The sequence below is a fragment of the Typopeltis vanoorti genome, chromosome 7, assembly GCF_054136105.1.
Source record: "Typopeltis vanoorti isolate ZY-2024b chromosome 7, IOZ_Tvanoo_1.0, whole genome shotgun sequence".
Taxonomy (NCBI): Eukaryota; Metazoa; Arthropoda; class Arachnida; order Uropygi; family Thelyphonidae; genus Typopeltis; species Typopeltis vanoorti.
Window position 1 is genome coordinate 56,379,958 of NC_143555.1, and position 16,262 is coordinate 56,396,219.

At 35.9% G+C, this 16,262-nt stretch overlaps 1 protein-coding gene across 3 annotated transcripts in view; it reads left to right on the forward strand.

Annotated features, from left to right (window-relative positions):
• LOC150104691 (tRNA-specific adenosine-34 deaminase catalytic subunit ADAT2) overlaps positions 1–16,262 on the forward strand; it is a 98,218-nt gene that overhangs the window by 15,931 nt on the left and 66,025 nt on the right. For 2 of the 3 annotated variants that reach the window (XR_016548545.1, XR_016548544.1), the window contains exon 2: positions 640–1,422. Coding sequence is in view for 1 of the 3 variants with exons in the window: in XM_090395279.1 (XP_090251405.1) it covers positions 923–1,408 (486 nt within the window). In the remaining 2 variants the exon portion in view is untranslated. Of the gene's footprint in view, positions 1–639; positions 1,448–16,262 lie in introns of those variants that run through there. The other variant, XM_090395279.1, reaches the window with a different exon arrangement.

Below are 16,262 nucleotides of genomic sequence, written 5' to 3' on the forward strand. Positions count from 1 at the left end.
GGATACATACTCCTCCCCAAACCATTACTGATGCAGGGTGATGACCTCTCTGAGTTCTCTTACCACTGGAGAAGTGACTTTGATTTTATCACCCTGCTGCATAAACTGTAGTGTTAAGAAGTGTCCAGTAGAACAACAATAGTCTTTCACACCTGATCATTAGTTAGTACATGTGACATCATTCTCTGCGACATGTTCATTTCTCGTGACATGATGTTCTGTGTTGTCACAGAATTATGATGGAAGCATGCCTTCACAGCCCTCATGAGCTGTTTCATTCTAACGACCTGTTCTTTGTTGCTCAGATATGTCTTCTGTATTGTTATAATGGTTAATAATCTGATACACAAACATCCTACTGATCCTGAGTGTTTTCAGCTTGCGAAATTCTATTACAGCTACATGGTTCTCTTAATCTCCCCACTGCGTGTTAATCCATATAGCTAGACATCTCTCTCTCTCTCTCTCTCCCTCCCTCCCCTGATAAACACGTAACAGTAATTATGGCATAATTGTGTATTATGTTTTTTGTAATTGCATGTTCATGTAAATTAACATGAATTATTTATACCAGTAATTCTCTTATGAAAAATGTATAATAGTTTTATAAAGCCTAATTTATTTTTGTTCTAATTCTAGGCAAAATAAAGAAAATTTCCTGATATTAGATCTGTCATCTCTGTTTGTTTTTGGTGATCATTTGAGGTTCAGTTTTGCTATGTGAATTATTCGTTGGAGCAACCTGATTTACTAATCTTTTGTCAGATATTACAGGTATCAAGCAGTGTAAAAACATATTTGATAAAATTTTCAGTTGAACTGCAGTTTTACCATTTCAGTTTTTTTTTTTTTTACTTCATTAGATCATGGATTTAGAAGCTGTTTTTCCCTGATCATTTTAAGGAAAAAAAAATATCAGGAAATGGAAGAAGCATTCCATTTAGCTAAATGTGCATTAGATACAGGAGAGGTTCCTGTTGGTTGTGTTATGATCTATGAGGGAGACATTATTGCAAAAGGGGCCAATTCAGTGAATAATACAAAAAATGCAGTTTTCCATGCAGAAATGAATTGCATTGATCAAGTGTTGGTGTGGTGCAGCAAAAATAAGAAAGATAGTGATGAGGTTTTTGAAAAGGTCGAGGTTTATGTGAACCTTGAACCATGTATAATGTGTGCAGCTGCTTTGAAAATTCTTAATGTTAGTCACTTGTATTATGTTTGTGCAAATGATCGATTTGGTGGATGCGAGTCAGTTCTTCCAGTGTTGGAAATATCAGTAGACTATCCTGAAGATTTAAAAATGAAGAAAGATGCTTATAAGAAAGAGGCTATCTCGCTACTGAAATGTTTTTATCAGGGTCACAATCCAAATATTCCCTCTTTTTGTTATTCAGTAAAAGAATAAATTCTGAAAATTTGGTAATAAAATTTTCTGTAAATTTTTTTTTTAGTTTGTTATTATGCTTTGTTCATATTTATACACCGCTATCTGTTGAGGATGCATATATGAAAAATACAATGGCTAGTGAAAGTTTTATTCCATAAGAATTAATTGAAATTCGAAAATTTTCAAATAATCCTTACTTCATCTTATCTCTTGTTATTATTTACTATTATTTCTTATTAATTTTTGAAGTTAATTTTTAATTTCAAATATTTGAAAAAATATTTCTTTAAAAGGAGGGGGAAGGTCAAAATGCGAATATAAATAAGATGAATTGACTTTTTCTTTGCATCAAGTTGTCATGGTGCAAGTTCTTGAAAAGACAAAACAAAGTCACTACCAGAAATGCAAAAAACTACATATACTTATTCCATGCTATATGTCAAGGATGGACATAAAAAATGCAATGGATAGTGCAACAGTTATCACTTAAGAAATTTGAGATGAGTGTATCTTAACAAATGCATATTCATACATGTAGTGACACACACTCTACTGCCACAACACCACTTCCTTTCACATTCTAATAAAGTATAAAAATTGTGTTAGGAAGTTCTTTTTCTTATATAGTGAAACCTGTGGAGTATTCATAACTAAAAAATCACACAGTAATTAACTTCTATTTTAATATGTAAATATTTTGTTTTAAGTATCATAAGACATCATTGTTAGTTATTAAACAATAGGAATTGCATTCAAAAAACATTAGTGCGCATGCTTACACTTTAGGAATCCCTCTATGTACACACTAGCATGTTTAAGGATTAAAATCTATTGGACTGTAATTAAATTTAAAATACAACTGAAAAATTTATTTTATACAATTGAGGATAACAATTTCCCAGACTTTTGGAATAGTGAGACAGTCGTTCCAGTTAAGATTAGATCTATGATGTAATGCTTCAGCACTTTCTTTATATAAATGCTCATTTATTCAAATTAAGTGGATATTGAATCCAACATTATTTCTTTGCCGGATAAGCAACTCAAAGATAGAAAGGTTATAAAAGATATATATATATATAAAACTATAAAAGCTCGGCGAGTCCAAGCATAAGCCAACAGGTGGTACATGCTGGGGCAACTTGAAGTAAAGGTGGAGTAAGCTCCAATCACTGTCCTTAGTATTTTCCCATAATGTAAAACACAACTCCTAAGGACAGTGATCGGAGCTTGACCTCCACATAGCCCTTAAAGGAATGCGGAGAACTGACCAGATCTTCTGACCTAATGTCCAATCCTCACCTTCTCGTGGTGCACCCTGTTGGGTATCTATCTGAATACTGAATGAACGAGGATGGGCTGGCAATTTGGGATTTAGCTAACCAAATTGTATTCTTATTGGCTTAAACCAAAATACAAAATGATGGTACAACATGACAAAATTTCATGCCAGCTGGGGCATCGCCAGGTTAAACAAGCCCCCCCACAAATATGAAAACACACCCCAACTCAACATCACTAGAGTTAAAGATCGGTACTATCAACATAAGAAGCCTGAATGGCAAAGAAATGGAGCTAGCTGAGAAATTAGATAAGTACCAGATCGACATATTAGGGGTGACTGAAACAAAAAAGACAAAAACTGGTGAGATCTTTCTGAGCAATAAATACAAAATGTTATATTTAGGCAATAAGAATCAAGGAAAAGAAGGAGTAGCCATAATATTCAACACTAAATACGAGGCAAATCTTCTTGAATGGCAGACAGTCTCAAGTACAGTGATGTGGGCAAATATGAGAATGGGGAACTGGACAATGAGACTTATTTGTGCCTATGGTCCCACAGAAGGTTCTATAAAGGTAGAAGTGGAGGAATTTTTTGTTGCTTTAGAAAAAGCAACTGACACAATGAAAAAGAAAAACTTGGTCCTTATTGGGGATCTAAATAGCAGAGTAGGAAATTATTCTCAGATATACAAAAATATTTTGGGAAAATTTGGAGAAAAGAGCAAAGCTAATAATAATGGCAAATACCTGTTGGATTTCTGCTCAGGACATGGACTGGTTATTACTAACACCATGTTCCAACATAAAAATGTGCACAAATTCAAATGGTGAGAAGAGGTGAGGAATAAGAAAAGTTTCATTGACTATGTTATTGTTGATAGTGATATTTTCTCCCTGGTGCAGGATACCAGAGTGTACAGAGGATTTGAAATTGGAAGTGATCACTATTTAGTCTTGAGCAGGATACAACTGAATTTCATATTGAAAAGAATAACATGTAAGAAAGTTTTAAAGCAAATAAAAGTTGAGCAGCTCTCAGATGCAAACTGTAGACTAAAATACACAAAGATTATTGAAGAAAAAATGAAAGAGTTTGAGAACAGAAATCAAACATTGGAGATTCAGTGGCAAATTCTGAAGAAAACATTGATTGATTCTGCCAGAGAGGCATGTGGTGAGGTTGTCTGCAAGGATAAAAAAAATCAGAACTCCCTAGTGGACACAGGAAGTTAAAGAGGCAGTGAAGGAAAAGAAGAAAGCATATCAAAAGTTCCAGTCAAATAAGTCAAGCTTGTGCTCTTAGAGAATACAGAGACAAAAGTGTAAAAACACTGTGTAAAACTAGCTAAACAAAAGATATAGGAGGACTTTGGCAAGAACATAGAAAATAAATATCAAAAAGGAGGCAAAATATTTTGGAAGTTGTTGAAGAAGCTTAGAAATGGATGAAAGAGTGCTGTAAAAGAAGTTAGAGATGATAAAGGTGACATGAAAATGGGAGAAAAATATATCCTTGAAGTATGGAGTAATTACTTTGAAAAATTGCTAAATGAAACAAGCGGTGATAGCACAGTGGTAAAAAAATATTAAACAGGCACACAGTGAGGAATACATATCCATACTTGAAGTAGAAAAAGCCATCAAATGCTTGAAATGTGGAAAGGCAGCAGGAGTAGATGATATTCGACCAGAAATGCTGAAGTATGGTGGTATAAGAGTCTTACTGTGGCTGCACTGCATAGTTCAGAAAGCTTGGACAGAGGGACAAATTCCCGATGATTGGAGTAGAGCTCTCATAGTACCCATATAATGAAAGGGGAAATAAAACTGAATGAGAGAATACAGAGGTATTTCCCTACTGAGTGTTCCTGGCAAGATTTATGCAAGTATACTTGAGAAACGGTTAAGAAGAATTGTGGATGAAAAGCTTGGCAAAGAACAAGTTGGATTCAGGCCAGATAGAGGCTGTGTGGATCAGATCTTCACTTTACAACAAATAGTCGAGAAAGCATGGGAATATAACAAAGATCTATATTTAAGTTTTGTCGATCTAGAAAAGGCATATGACAAGGTGCCAAGAGAGAAGCTATTCAATATGCTACGGTTATATGGTGTCAATGGGTCATTATATCAAGCAATACTTAGTCTTTATTTGAGCTTTAAGTCAGCAGTTAGAATTGAAGGAAGTACAGGAAGATGGTTTAATGTTAAATCTTGTGTGAGACAAGGATGTACATTATCCCCTCTGCTATTCATTATCTATATGGATCACATTATGAAGGAAAGTGGTATTAAACAGTATATCAAAATTGGAGATGTTAATGTCAGCGCTTTGCTTTATGAGGACAATGTTATACTTCTAAATAAATCTGCTACAAGTCTGCAAGATTCCCTGACTAAATTGAATAAATGTTGTAATAGATATGGTATGAAGGTCAGCAATAAAAAGACAAAGACGATGAAAATAGGCAGAATCGTTGAAAATGTCAACTGCGTTGTGAGCGGAGAACCTGTGGAACAAGTAAAACATTTCAGCTACTTAAGCACAGTTTTTAGTGAAGATGATAAATTAAATATGGAAATAGACAACAGAATCAACAAAGCTGGTGTGGTAGGAAGTCAATTAAATAAATTCATATGGAACAAGAGAGAAAAAACGGCCCAGAGGAAGACCAAGATATAGGTAGATTGATACTGTACAAAGTGCCTTAGATGATAGAAATATAAAATCTGATAATGTTAGAGTCTTGACAAGTAACAATTTGATTTGGAGGAAAATTGTAGATAGGAAGTTAGTAATGATGAAATTTTTCATGTAATACTATCATATCCTGTACACCCCTTGAGGGTACATGGCAGGAATTTGATGATGATGATGAACTCTTAGATTAGAGATTAGGTAATCTTTTTATCTTGAGTTTCTTATTCGACTAAGAAATAATGTTGGATTTAATATCCACTTAATTTGAATAAATTTACTTCACCGAAGTGAAGCCTATTGCCTCTTTATCTCAGTAACAAATGCTCATGTTTATATATGGATTGATGTAGTAGCTTGGTGTTTTGCCATTGGATTCTATGGTTAGCGTTTTCAACTGCGAAATGAGTCTCAATGGATTGCAGTAGGTTGGCTGCTCTTCTAAGCATGGAATCCGGAACAGTACCTAGATCGTCTGTGGATGATTTGGTGCCCACACGTCACACCTGAATGGTGCAGCCTGGGAAGCAGTGGCTTCATAGTTTCAATGGCTGCCTTGATGCTTCCGTTCTAGTGGCTTCATCACCAGAGCGATTGCACTGTAACCATCTCAGAGCAACTGTGGCTAGCGCTGTCTTTCAATGTGCAAGGCATGAACAGTATCGCTGTAGTGGCTAGATGGGATTCTGACTTAGAGGAGTTCAGTCATAATTCCACAGATGGCAGCTTCACACCACTGGTCACTTGAGCAATCATTCATACAATACCAATCAAATACTTGATAGGTATTGTATGAATGTCTCTCTCCTTAAACTCATTCAGAGGCAGAGCACTTGCAACTACCTCTGGCAACCCATTCCACTGGTTACACAATTTCCACTGGTGATCTCTCGTTCTCTTCCTTCCTGCCATGTACTGCGAAATTTTCAATGTGAATCCTTTAAATTTCCTTTAATAATTTGTATGCTTCTATCATGTTTTTTTCGCTTTCTCTTTCATCAGCTACGTTTTAAAGCCCATAGATTATCAGTCTATCCTCACAGAGAGCATTCCATTGACCTACCACAATCTTTGTCACTTGTCTCTGTGGATCTTCTTCATCATATCTTCATCTCATTCCCATGGAATCCAGGTATCAAGATCTGCATGTGGCCTTATTAAAGCCTTTTAAAGGGACACAATAACTTCACTATCCCTGCTTCTTAGTGTGCTCTTCAACAACCATGTAATCTGATGTGCCGTTTTGGCTCCTTTCACAGTATTCCCTCAAAAATTCATTCCCGGGCCTCGGTTTCCTGCATTTTAGTTCAATCAATATAGTACACCACTTGTGATCCTTTCTTCTCAAATTGCCACATTAAACTGGCAGCTGTTTACCTTTGCCAATGCTGCTAATCTATTTAAGTCATCCTGTAGGATCTCTACATCACCTTCATTTACTGTTGCTCTTCCCAGTTTTGAATCACCAAACAATAGAATATTTCCTGTCATATCTTGTCCTATATCATTGATGTACAAATTGAACAACAGAGAACGAACTACTGAGCCCTCTTTTACCTGCCTTTTCCTGAACTCAACTCCACTATTAACCACTATTTGTTACTTTAAATATCAAGAAGGTGGCAAAATATTCTGGAGGTTGTTGAAGAAGCATAGGAATGGAAGAAAGAGTGCTGTAAAAGGAGTTAGAGATGATAAAGGTGACATGAAAACAGATGAAAAAGATATCCTTGAAGTATGGAGTAATTACTTTGAAAAACTGCTAAATGAAACAAGCAGTGATGACAGCATTGATTGATTCTGCTAGAGAGGCATGTGGTGAGGTTGTCTGTAAGGATAAAAAAATCAGAACTCCCTGGTGGACACAGGAAGTTAAAGAGGCAGTGAAGGAAAAGAAGAAAGCATATCAAAAGTTCCAGTCAAATAAGTCTGCTTGTGCTCTTAGAGAATATAGAGACAAATGCAAGAATGCTAAACACTGTGTAAAACTAGTTAAACAAAGGTCATGGGAAAACTTTGGCAAGAATATAGAAAATAAATATCAAGAAGGTGGCAAAATATTCTGGAGGTTGTTGAAGAAGCTTAAGAATGGAGGAAAGAGTGCTGTAAAAGGAATTAGAGATGATTAAGGTGACATGAAAACGGGAGAAAAAGATATCCTTGAAGTATGGAGTAATTACTTTGAAAAACTGCTAAATGAAACAAGCAGTGATGACAACACAGTGGTAAAAAACACTGACCAGGCATGCAGTCAGGAATACATACTTGAAGTAGAAAAAGCCTTCAAAGGCTTGAAATGTGGAAAGGCAGGAGGAGTAGATGATATTTGACCAGAAATGCTGAAGTATGGTGGTATAAGAGTCTTGCAGTGGCTGCACTGCATAGTTCAGAAAACCTGGACAGAGGGACGAATTCCCGATGATTGGAGTAGAGCTCTCATAGTACCCATATATAAAGTGAAATACCCATATATAAATTTGAAAAACTGCTAAATGAAACAAGCAGTGATGACAACACAGTGGTAAAAAACACTGACCAGGCATGCAGTCAGGAATACATACTTGAAGTAGAAAAAGCCTTCAAAGGCTTGAAATGTGGAAAGGCAGGAGGAGTAGATGATATTTGACCAGAAATGCTGAAGTATGGTGGTATAAGAGTCTTGCAGTGGCTGCACTGCATAGTTCAGAAAACCTGGACAGAGGGACGAATTCCCGATGATTGGAGTAGAGCTCTCATAGTACCCATATATAAAAAGTGAAATAAAACTGAATGCGAGAATCACAGAGGTATTTCCCTACTGAGTGTTCCTGGCAAGATCTATGCAAGTATACTTGAGAAACAGTTGAGAAGAATTGTGCAAGAAAAGCAGGGTGAAGAACAAGTTAGATTCAGGCCAAATAGAGGCTGTCGGGATCAAATCGTCACTTTACGACAAATAGTCGAGAAAGCATGGGAATATAACAAAGATCTGTATTTAAGTTTTGTTGATTTGGAAAAGGCATATGACAAAGTGCCAAGAGAGAGAGAAGCTATTCAATATGCTGCAGTTATATGGTGTCAATGGGGCATTATATCAAGCAATACTTAGTCTTTATTTGAGTTGTAAGTCGGCACTTAGAATTGAAGGAAGTACAGGAAGATGGTTTTAATGTTAAATCTGGTGTGAGACAAGGATGTACATTATTCCGTCTGTTATTTGTTATCTATATAGATCACATTATGAAGGAAAGTAGTATTAAACATGATATCAAAATTGGAGATGTTAATGTCAGCTCTTTGCTTTATGTGGATGATGTTATACTTCTAAATAAATCCGCTACAAGTCTGCAAGAATCTCTGACTAAATTGAATAACTGTTGTAATAGATATGGTATGAAGGTCAGCAATAAAAAGACAAAAACAATGAAAATAGGCAGAATCATTGAAAATGTTAACTGTGTTGTGAATGGAGAACCTGTGGAACAAGTAAAACATTTCAGCTACTAAGGCATGATTTTTAGTGAAGATGGTAAATTAAATATAGAAATAGACAACAGAATCAGCAAAGCTGGTATGGTAGGAAGTCGATTGAATAAATTCATATGGAATAAGAGAGAAATTATTCGGAACACTAAATTAGCTGTATACAAGACAGTTTTAACTTATGGATCTGAGAGCTGGGTCACAAGTAAAACACTTGACCAAAGACTAGACACCGCAGATACGAGAGTCCTGAGAAAGATTAGAGGCGTGAACAGATGGCATCAATGGCAATATCATATTAAAAATGAGGATATTAGGAAAGAACTTGACATTGTCAGCATCCAGGAATGCGTTAGCAGAGCTAATCTCAGGTGGTATGGTCACTTAAACAGAATGGGCGAAGAAAGATTAGCAAAACAGTGTTCTCTGGCAGGTTGTCAGCTAAACGACCCAGAGGAAGACCAAGATATAGGTGGATTGATACAGTACAAAGTGCCTTAGACGATAGAAATATAAGATCTGATAATGTTGGAGTCTTGACAAGTAACAGACTGATTTGGAGGAAAATTGTAGATAGGAAGTTAGTAATGATGTAATTTTTTTCATGTAGTACTATCATATCCTGTACACCCCCTTGAGGGTACATGGTAGGAATTTGATGATGTTAATTTCCAGCAGTCACCCTCTTATTCAGATTGCCAGATTTATATCATCCCATTTTCTCCAATTTATGGAACAGAATTCTATGTAGAGTCATGTCAAATGCCTTTACAAATCCAACAGTATCACTGAATAGCCATTTCCCTTATCCGATTCCATTTTCAGAGGCTTAAGGGATAACTATGAGGAGACCTCTATGTAGTCTTTTAAGGAATGCAAAGAACTGACCTGGTGCACCCTGTTAGATACCTACCTGGATACCAAATGAAAGAGGATGTGCTGCCAATTTGGGATTTAGCTAACCAAATTGTATTCTTAATGGCTTAAATCATAATGCAAAATGACAACAACTCAAAATTTTATGCAGTTGGGGCATTGCCTGGTTAAACAAGACCCTCATTGTTTTTGTCAATGAACCAGGATAAACAGTGAAAAGCTACTGGAACAAATCCAAACTCAACATCAGAAAAGATAAAGATTGGCACCATCAACATGTGAAGCATCAGTGGAAACAGAAGAATTGAATAAGCACCAGATCAACATAATAGGTGATCTTTCTAAGCAATAAATACAAGGTGTTATAATCAGGCAATGGCAATCAGGAAAAAAGAGTAACTATAGTATGCAACACTAAATATGAGGATAATCTTCTATCAAGTAAAGTGATGTGGCTAAAATTGTAATGGAGAACTGGACAATGAGACTCATTTGTGCCTGTAGTACCACCGAACTTTCTGCTAAGGAAGAAGTGATGGAATTTTTTTTTTAGAGAAGGCAGCTGACACAATGAAAAAGGCAAAGTTGGTCTTTGTTGCAGAGTAGGAAATGTTTACCAGACATATAGAAATGTTTTTGAAAGACTTGAGTTAAAAGAGCAAAGCTAATAATAATGGTAAGCACCTGCTATATTTCTTCTCATGTCATGGACCAGTTATTATTAACACCATGTTCCAACATAAAAATGCGCACAAATTTGTGTGGAGAGAAAAGAAGATGCAACAAATAAGAAAAGCCTCATTAAATATATTATTGTTGACAGCAATATTTTCCCACTAGTTCAGGACACAAGAGTATACAGAGGATTTGAAATTGGAAGTGATCACCATTTAGTGTTGAGCAGGATAAAATTGAATTTCATATTGAAAAGAAGGATGTGTAAGAAAGTTTTGAAAAGAATTGAAGTTGAATAACTATCAGAGGTGAATTGTAGACTCAAATACACAAACATTATTCAAGAAAAAATGAACTTGAGAATAGGAACTAAACGTTGGAGATTAATTGGCAAATCCAGGAGGAAACATTGATTCATCTAGAGAGGCATGTGGTGAGGAAATCTGCAAGGATGGAAAAAATCGGAACTCCATGCTACACTCAGGAAGTTTTAAAGATGTCATAAAGGAAAAGAAAAATATCAAAAGTTCCCATCAAGTAAGTCAGCTTGTACTCCAACAGCATGTAGAGAAAAATCTAGGAAAGCGAAACACTGTAAAATTAAACAAAAGGCATGGTAAATATTAGGAAGGTGGTAAAGTATTCTGGAAGGTATTGAAAGAGCTTAGAAATCAGGAAAGAGTACTGTAAAAGGAAATCAGAGGTGATATGAAAGCTGAAGATAAAGATATGAAATAATTACTTTGAAAAACTGCTAAATGAAACAAGCAGTATAGCACAGTAATAGAAAACACTCAACATATTAATATATGTTGAATATATATCAGTACTTATAGTAGGAAAAGCTATCAAATGTGGAAAGAGACAGCTAGTGTAAATGCACTTCAATTTTTTCCACAAATGCTCAAATATGGAGGAATAAAAGTTTTAAAGTTGCTACGCTGCATAATTCAGAGAAATAAAGCTTGTCATCATCATCCTTTCAGGAATTTATGCCCAATAGCCTGATACGGTCTCATTCTATTTCCTTGGTCGTCCCTGACTTCTTTATTCTCCAACTGGGTGGTATTGGAGTATTTTTTAGGGGAGGGGGATAGTCTTGAACTGTCCATTATTTCAGTATGTTCATTCCACTTCTTTTGGTAGTGTATTTTTAGGTCTTTATATATTTCTGCTTTTTTTTTCCCCAACAGAGTATAGCCTGCTATATACAGGAATTTCATTTCTCCACTTGCTATTCTTTTTTCTTCTGCAGTTTTTTATGGTCTATAATTCACTTAGAAATAAAGCTGAATATGAGAATTACAGAGGAATTTCCCTAATGAGTGTTGCTGGTAAGATTTATGCAAGCGTACTTGAGTAAAAGGCTAAGAGAACTCGCGGAAGGGAAACTTGGAGAATAAGAAGCTCAGTTCGGGCCCAAATAAGGTTGTCAGGATCAGATTTTCACTTGAAGACAAATAGTTGAAAAATCATGGGTTTAGATTTTTTATTTTTTAGATTTGAAAAATCTGAAGTTTGGAAAAAAAATTGGGAAAGGCATATAACAAGATTCGAAGAGGACAGCTGTTTGAAATCTTCCAGTTATATGATGTAAATGGAACATTATATCTATCGATGCTTTGTCTATATCTGAGCTGTCAATCAGCAGTTAGAATTGAAGGAGTTACACGAAGATAGTTAAATCAAGTCTGTGACAGGGATGCATGGTATCTCCACTGTTATTCATCAATCTACATGGATCACATTATGAAGGAGAGTGGTATTAAACCTGATATCAAAATGATAGATATTAATCTTAGCTCTTTATTTTATACAATTGATTCACTATGAAGATCAGCATTTAAAAAACAAAGACAATGAAAATAGGCAGAAACATTGAAAATCAATGTAGTCCTATAGAACAAGGAAAACATTTCAGGTATTTAGGCACAGTTTTAGTGAAGAACGCAAATTTGGAAATAGACAACAGAATTAGCAAAACTGATCTGGTAGTCAACTGAATAAATTTATGTGGAATAAGAGAGACCAATGTTATCTTATGGATCTGAGATCTGTGTTAGAAATAACTCTTGATTAGAGACCATAGATGAGTCCTGAGAAAGATTAGGAGACTGAACAGATGGCAGTAATGGAAGTATCATATTAAAAATGTGAATATTAGAAAAAAAACTTGAAATTTTTAGCATTCAGGAATGTCTTATCACAGCTAATCTCAGGTGGTTTGGCCATGTAAACAGAATGGGATAGGAAAGATTAGCAAAACAAGTGTTCTATGGCAGGAAAAAGGACCCAGAAGATCAAGATCTAGGTAGATCATCATCATCATCAAATTCCTGCCATGTACCCTCAAGGGGTGTACAGGATATGATAGTACTACATGAAAAAAATTACATCATTATTAATTTCCTATCTACAATTTTCCTCCAAATCAGTCTGTTACTTGTCAAGACTCCAACATTATCAGATCTTATATTTCTATCGTCTAAAGCACTTTGTACCGTATCAATCCACCTATATCTTGGTCTTCCTCTGGGTCGTTTTCCTGCCAACCTGGCAGAGAACACTTGTTTTGCTAATCTTTCCTTGCCCATTCTGTTTAAGTGACAATACCACCTGAGATTAGGTGGTATTGCCATACCAGCTTTGCTGATTCTGTTGTCTATTTCTATATTTAATTTACCATCTTCAGTAAAAATCGTCCTAAGTAGCTGAAATGTTTTACTTGTTCCACAGGTTCTCCATTCACAACACAGTTGACATTTTCAATGATTCTGCCTATTTTAATTGTCTTTGTCTTTTTATTGCTAACCTTCATACCATATCTATTACAACAGCTATTCAATTTATTCAGAGAATCTTGCAGACTTGTAGCAGATTTATTTGGAAGTATAACATCGTCTGCATAAAGCAAAGAGCTGACATTAACATCTCCAATTTTGATATACTGTTTAATACCACTTTCCTTCATAATGCGATCCATATAGATATTGAATAACAGAGGGGATAATCTACATCCTTGTCTCACACCAGATTTAACATTAAACCATCTTCCTGTACTTCCTTCAATTCTAACTGCTGACCTTACAACTCAAATAAAGACTAAGTATTGCTTGATATAATGCCCCATTGACACCATATAACTGCAGCGTATTGAATAGCTTCTCTCTCTCTCTCTCTTGGCACCTTGTCATATGCCTTTTCCAAATCGACAAAACTTAAATACAGATCTTTGTTATATTCTCATGCTTTCTCGACTATTTGTGGTATAGTGAAGATCTGATCCTGACAGCCTCTATTTGGCCTGAATCCAGCTTGTTCTTCACCAAGCTTTTCTTCCACAATTCTTCTCAACCGTTTCTCAAGTATACTTGGATAGATCTTGCCAGGAACACTCAGTAGGGAAATACCTCTGTAATTCTCACATTCAGTTTTATTTCCCTTTTTATATATGGGTACTATGAGTGCTCTACTCCAATCATCGGGAATTTGTCCCTCTATCCAGCCTTTCTAAACTATGCAGTGCAGCCACTGTAAGACTCTTATACCACCATACTTCAGCATTTCTGGTCGAATATCATCTACTCCTGCTGCCTTTCCACATTTCAAGCCTTTGATGGCTTTTTCTACTTCAAGTATGGATATGTATTCCTGACTGCATGCCTGGTCAGTGTTTTTTACCACTGTGCTGTCATCACTGCTTGTTTCATTTAGCAGTTTTTCAAAGTAATTACTCCATACTTCAAGGATATCTTTTTCTCCCGTTTTCATTTCACCTTTATCATCTCTAATTCCTTTTACAGCACTCTTTCCTCCATTCTTAAGCTTCTTCAATAACCTCCAGAATATTTTGCCCCCTTCTTGATATTTATTTTCTATATTCTTGCCAAAGTTTTCCCATGATTTTTGTTTAGCTAGTTTTACACAGTGTTTAGCATTCTTGCATTTGTCTCTATATTCTCTAAGAGCACAAGCTGACTTATTTGACTGGAACTTTTGATATGCTTTCTTCTTTTCCTTCACTGCCTCTTTAGCTTCCTGTGTCCACCAGGGAGTTCTGATTTTTTTATCCTTACAGACAACCTCACCACATGCCTCTCTGGCAGAATCAATCAATGTTTTCTTCAGAGTTTGCCACTGAATCTCCAAGGTTTGATTCCTGCTCTCAAACTCTTTCTTTTTTTCTTCAATAATCTTTGTGTATTTTAGTCTACAGTTCACATCTGAGAGCTGCTCAACTTTTATTCACTTTAAAACTTTCTTACATGTTATTCTTTTCAATATTAAATTCAATTTTATCCTGCTCAAGACTAAATAGTGATCACTTCCAATTTCAAATCCTGTGTACACTCTGGTGTCCTGCACCAGGGAGAAAACATCACTATCAACAATAACATAGTCAATGAGACTTTTCCTATTCCTTGCCTCTTCTCTCCATGTGAATTTATGCACATTTTTATGTTGGAACATGGTGTTAGTAATAACCAGTCCATCCTGAGCAGAAATCCAACAGATATTTGCCATTATTATTAGCTTTGCTATTTTCTCCAAATTTTCCCAAATATTTTTATATGCCTGACAATCATTTCCTACTCTGCTATTCAGATCTCCAACAAGGACCAACTTTGTTTTTATTGTGTCAGTTGCTTTCTCTAAAGCCTCAAAAAATTCCTCCACTTCTACCTTAGTAGAACCATCTGTGGGACCATAGGCACAAATAAGTCTCATTGTCCAGTTCCCCATTCTCATATTTGCCCACATCACTCTACTTGAGACTGACTGCCATTCAAGAAGATTAGCCTCATATTTTGTGTTGAATACTATGGCTACTCCTTCTTTTCCTTGATTGTCATTGCCCGAATATAACATTTTGTATTTATTGCTCAGAAAGATCTCACCAGTTTTGGTCTTTTTTGTTTCAGTCACCCCTATTATGTCGATCTGGTACTTATCTAATTCCTCAGCTAGCTTCATTTCTTTGCTATTCAGGCTTCTTACGTTGATAGTACCGATCTTTAATTCCGGTGATGTTGAGTTTGGGTTTGTTTTCAGATTTGTTCCAATAGCTGACTTTTTGCTGTTCGCCCTGGTTCCCTGGTGAAAACAACGGGGGCGTTGTTTAACTGGGCAACGCCCCAGCTGGCTTGAAATTCTGTAATGTTGTACCATTATTTTTTATTTTGGTTTAACCAATAAGAATACAATTTGGTCGGCTAAATCCCAAATTGCCAGCCCATCCTCGTTCGTTCAGTATCCAAGTAGATACCCAACAGGGTGCACCACGAGAAAGTGAGAATTGGACATTAGGTCAGAAGCCCTGGTCGGTTCTCCGCATTCCTTTGAAGGCTATGTGGAGGTCTCCTCTCAGTTATACAGCTTTGAATGGTGATAGATTGTTGATAAGGAATCGGTAATGATTCAACTTTTTCATGTAGTATTATCATATTATCCTATACCCAGTCTTGCATTCTGTTTTTTACCAATTTCTCCAACATCCCTGAGATGTTGATTTCATTTAATTTGTTACTTCTGTTTTGGAGCTTCCTTTATGGAGTGGGACTATTTTTTCATCTTTCCATTCCATTGGCACCTTCCTGGTACTGAGGTTTAAATTAAACAGCTTTGACAGAGGAGCTGGTAATTCCATTTCATATTCTCATAATACATGGGCCGATATGCCATCTATTCTCACTCCCATTAGTCAATGTTACATCATCCTTGCAAAACTGTAATTCATTTGATTTGTTTCTGCTACCTCTTCCACCATCTGCACTTTTTAAGGGTCATCCTTGCATAGTCATTCCTCCTTTTACTTGCCACATAGCTAAAGAACTCTCTAGGATTTCTTTTGGTCACATCAGCTAGATTTCCCTT